Below are 4,536 nucleotides of genomic sequence, written 5' to 3' on the forward strand. Positions count from 1 at the left end.
CGTACAAGCCGTTAGCAAGACATGATAGGGAGTTGACAAGTTAAAGAAGTTCTGGTTTAATATAGATACGTTTTTAAAGTTAGGATGTATGGGATAATTGTAGTACACCTTAATTGGTTTAACAATTTATGGTACATAGTATAAATGTTCGGTATTGCATGCCTGGTGTTTTTAATTAAGACGCTGACTTCCTGGCTAAACTTCCCAATGATATATCTTCCAAATAGATTTCGCAGAAAACCGTCTATATTCATGTTTGATTGACCTTTAACCACTAATTACGAATCTTCCAAGAATATTTCAAGAGTCCAAGGTTCGGTCTATTATTTTCCTGTTCTGTAATTAGATCACATGTTTTATAGTTCATGGAGATATGACTATATATACCACTATTCATAGAGACAACTTATGGCATCTCTCTCGATTTCCAGATGTTGAGTTACTAAGAGGATTCTCTCCACACTTCAATTCGTACTTCCACTACCAAAATATAATCTCCTGTTCCAATATTCTAGGATTTTTCGTATTTTTTCAGGAGAAATCCGTATATCGATGTCTTTATAATCTACGCTATTGGATTCAACGTCCAGGACTTCCTGACGCTTAATAACGATTTCTACTTCCAGCAGCCATTTTGGTTCAGCTACAAGTTCACTGTCAACTACCATGTTACGACTTCGCACCGACTGTTTCTTTTACCTCACGAGTCGATCAGGAAGGTTTAATCCTTAAATCTCGTAACCATGCCAACACATAAGAACTTTTAGGGAAGTTAAGGTGCTCAGGGTCTTACCGTCGGGCCGTATTATTCCACATATTCATGGATAATTCTATTTATTAGGAGTCTCACACTAGCGACAATGGGGAAGTCGTTACACCGTTCATGCAGGACGGAGATTACCCGACAAGGAATTTTGCTACCTTAGGACCGTTTACGATACAGCCGCCGTTTATCATTGATGCCGGGCAGATGTCAGTAACTTGAATTATTCATCGGAATTATCAGTGACTTGTGTTGTAACCTTACAGACGCTTCCAGATATTAACTTCTTATAAATGGTAGCGCCGGTTTCCCGGGTATCCAATCCAGTGCTCCATTCAAGGCATAGAGACTCAGCCTATGTTCAACTTTGTAGGAATTATTATAGCTTTTGGTATCTCGTAATGTAGAACAATAATGGGTTGACCGTCAAATCCTTTTCATTAAAAGAGTGGAAAATAATGCCCAGCCAACACCATCCAATTTGATTGGGAATTATCTGTGTTACAATATTTTTGATCCCAGGCTGGTATTAAATGTAAACTTTTAGCCCAAAAGAATAGAAACAGATGCCAGGCCAAAAACCTAAAATAGAGCTATGACGCTATCAATTTTGACAAGGCAGATAAATTCTTTCATAGAACTTAACGTATCATCATCCATACATAAATAAAACGGTAGATAGGGAACAAACTGCCTCAAGACGTTCTTAACCCAGCTCACGCATCGCTTCTAACGGTGAACTCTCATTCCAATGGAACCTTGTTCAAGTTCAAATTGATTGGTAAGGTATAACGTTTACTATCGAATGAAATAATGTGTTCCACCGCTAGTGTTTGCTTCTAACATTCCACTTGCTTATAACTGTATGGACGAAACCTCCAGGCAAAGAAAATGACCGGTCAAAACGGAATCAATTAACTATAGATAGCTGATACTAACAATTTATCATTACTCAAGTCAGCATAGTATATATGAAGGTTTCTATGGAAACACACTTCCCTTCTCGCCATTTGATAGCGGTTAACCTTTCCTTTTCCTTACGTACTCTAGCTTTGTACACAAATTAATTCGTCTACATTAGATACTATATTTGAAACAGGACATATATGTTCAATTATTCTGAATAGAATAGGAACTCTATAAATAACCATACTATTTCTATAAAATGCCAATATAATATTGTTATTTGATCAGTATGAGGTAAAATAACATATGATATACCATATAATGAATATGACCATTCACTATTTATGTCATAAATATCTATCATTCTTATAAAGTATATTAATAATAATAATAAACCAATAATAACATGTGAAAAATGTAAACCTGTAACACAATAAAATAATGTTCCTGAAACTCCATCATTAATATAATATTCTAAATGTAAATATTCAGTTGTCTGTAATGATGCAAAACATTCTCCAAGTAAATATATTATAAATATAATACTTGATATTTCAAAACTCATACCTTTTTCTAAAAGAAATTGTAAACATGCAGTCATACATGATGCACTTGCTAAAGTAAATGTAATAGTTAAAATTAACATTCTTGATGAAGTTAATATAATTCCTTCATCATATAAAGGACATGGAGATAAACTAAAATGTAATATACCCCAAAAATATGTAATAAATAATAATGCTTCAGATATAATAATTGATAACATACCAGATACTAATGAAGAAAATGTGGAATAAAAACTTTCTCTAATAGAATATACAAAAATTAATAAAATTATTGGATTAAAGGTAAATAAAATACCAACAGAAAAGTATTTTAAAGATGTTCCATATAATGATGTTAATGAAGGATAAGATATTAAATGTGCTTTTATATTATTGTAATTATTAAATACAAAAAATATATTTATAAGAACGGTTATTTTGTGTACCGTTAACATATAACGGTAAGAAGGTTCGCCGGGGATAACAGGTTATAGTATATATAGAGCTCAAATCTTTATATACTATTGGCACCTCCATGTCGTCTCATCGCAGCCTTGTAATAAATATTATTTAGCGTGTATTGTTGCCTTGTACACACCGCTCGTCACGCAAAATTTATATATTAAAGATAAAGAACTCCAGGCGTTAACCTGTAGAGTTGAGATGGAAACAGCCGGAAAGGTAATATTACGTCCAAATGATAAAATATATATGAAATATACTAGCATGGGACTAAAAAATGTTATGTTGTTGGTTTAAGCCCTTTTTACCATACAAGAGATCGCGTACTTTGGATTGAAAAAAGCTGTGAGGAAACTACATTAAAGGAACTCGACTGGCCTACACAATAAGAACGAACGCTTTTAACGCCTGACATGGATGGATAATACTCGACTTTTCCAAAGTTTAACCGCTGTCGCTGGGACTGTATGGATCGAATCTTACTTATTCATATCCAAGCCTCATTTGTAATTTATTTTTTTTGTTTTAAATAGATATACACTCATTACAAATTGTAATCATAAAACTTTAGGATTATACTATTTATGGTTTCCATTTTTATTTGGTAGTTATGGTTTTTTATTATCTATTATTTTACGTACTGAATTATACTCTTCTTCTTTAAGAATTATAGCACAAGAAAATGTTAATTTATATAATATGATATTTACGATACATGGTATAATTATGATATTTTTCAATATAATGCCAGGATTATTTGGAGGATTTGGAAATTATTTTTTACCTATTTTATGTGGATCTCCAGAACTTTCATATCCAAGAATTAATAGTATATCTTTATTATTACAACCAATTGCTTTTATATTAATTATTTTATCTACAGCTGCTGAATTTGGAGGAGGAACAGGATGGACTTTATATCCACCATTAAGTACTTCTCTTATGTCTTTATCTCCTGTTGCTGTAGATGTAATTATTCTTGGTCTTTTAGTATCAGGAATTGCTAGTATTATGTCTTCTTTAAATTTCATTACTACTATAATGCATTTAAGATCAAAAGGATTAACATTAGGTATATTAAGTGTATCAACATGGTCATTATTAATTACATCTATAATGTTATTATTAACATTACCAATTTTAACAGGTGGTGTTTTAATGTTATTATCTGATCTACATTTTAATACATTATTTTTTGATCCTACATTTGCTGGTGATCCTATTTTATATCAACATTTATTTTGGTTTTTTGGACATCCAGAAGTGTATATTTTAATATTACCAGCTTTTGGTGTTATTAGTCATGTCATATCTACAAATTATTGTAGAAGTTTATTTGGTAATCAATCTATGATTTTAGCTATGAGTTGTATAGCTATATTAGTATTGTTGTAGATGTAAAAAAAGCTCTTGTATCTACTTCTAAACCAGTAGTATACATATGATGAGCCCAAACTACACTTCCTAATATAGCTATACAACTCATAGCTAAAATCATAGATTGATTACCAAATAAACTTCTACAATAATTTGTAGATATGACATGACTAATAACACCAAAAGCTGGTAATATTAAAATATACACTTCTGGATGTCCAAAAAACCAAAATAAATGTTGATATAAAATAGGATCACCAGCAAATGTAGGATCAAAAAATAATGTATTAAAATGTAGATCAGATAATAACATTAAAACACCACCTGTTAAAATTGGTAATGTTAATAATAACATTATAGATGTAATTAATAATGACCATGTTGATACACTTAATATACCTAATGTTAATCCTTTTGATCTTAAATGCATTATAGTAGTAATGAAATTTAAAGAAGACATAATACTAGCAATTCCTGATACTA

General features: G+C 31.2%; 2 protein-coding genes and 1 pseudogene across 3 annotated transcripts; 1 reads left to right on the forward strand and 2 right to left on the reverse strand.

Moving 5' to 3' along the window:
* MKS88_000362 (uncharacterized protein) lies at positions 1–957 on the reverse strand (the record flags this gene model as incomplete). The annotated part of the gene is made up of 3 exons (XM_067219377.1): positions 283–405; positions 476–692; positions 922–957. Coding segments are annotated over 3 exons (376 nt in total), but the record flags the coding sequence as incomplete, so codon positions are not given.
* Positions 958–1,056: 99 nt separating this feature from the next.
* Positions 1,057–2,466, forward strand: MKS88_000363 (annotated as a pseudogene). Its single transcript has 4 exons — positions 1,057–1,154; positions 1,211–1,289; positions 1,442–1,544; positions 2,162–2,463. Coding segments are annotated over exons 1-4 (582 nt in total).
* A 983-nt stretch (positions 2,467–3,449) lies between these two features.
* Positions 3,450–4,483, reverse strand: MKS88_000364 (uncharacterized protein; the record flags this gene model as incomplete). Its single annotated transcript, XM_067219379.1, has 2 exons — positions 3,450–3,895; positions 4,105–4,483. The coding sequence occupies 2 exons, from the start codon at positions 4,481–4,483 to the stop codon at positions 3,450–3,452; spliced, it is 825 nt and encodes a 274-aa protein (XP_067070291.1).
* Between the last annotated feature and the right edge of the window lie 53 nt (positions 4,484–4,536).

The sequence above is a fragment of the Plasmodium brasilianum genome (assembly GCF_023973825.1).
Source record: "Plasmodium brasilianum strain Bolivian I chromosome Unknown PB_00_29, whole genome shotgun sequence".
Taxonomy (NCBI): domain Eukaryota; phylum Apicomplexa; class Aconoidasida; order Haemosporida; family Plasmodiidae; genus Plasmodium; species Plasmodium brasilianum.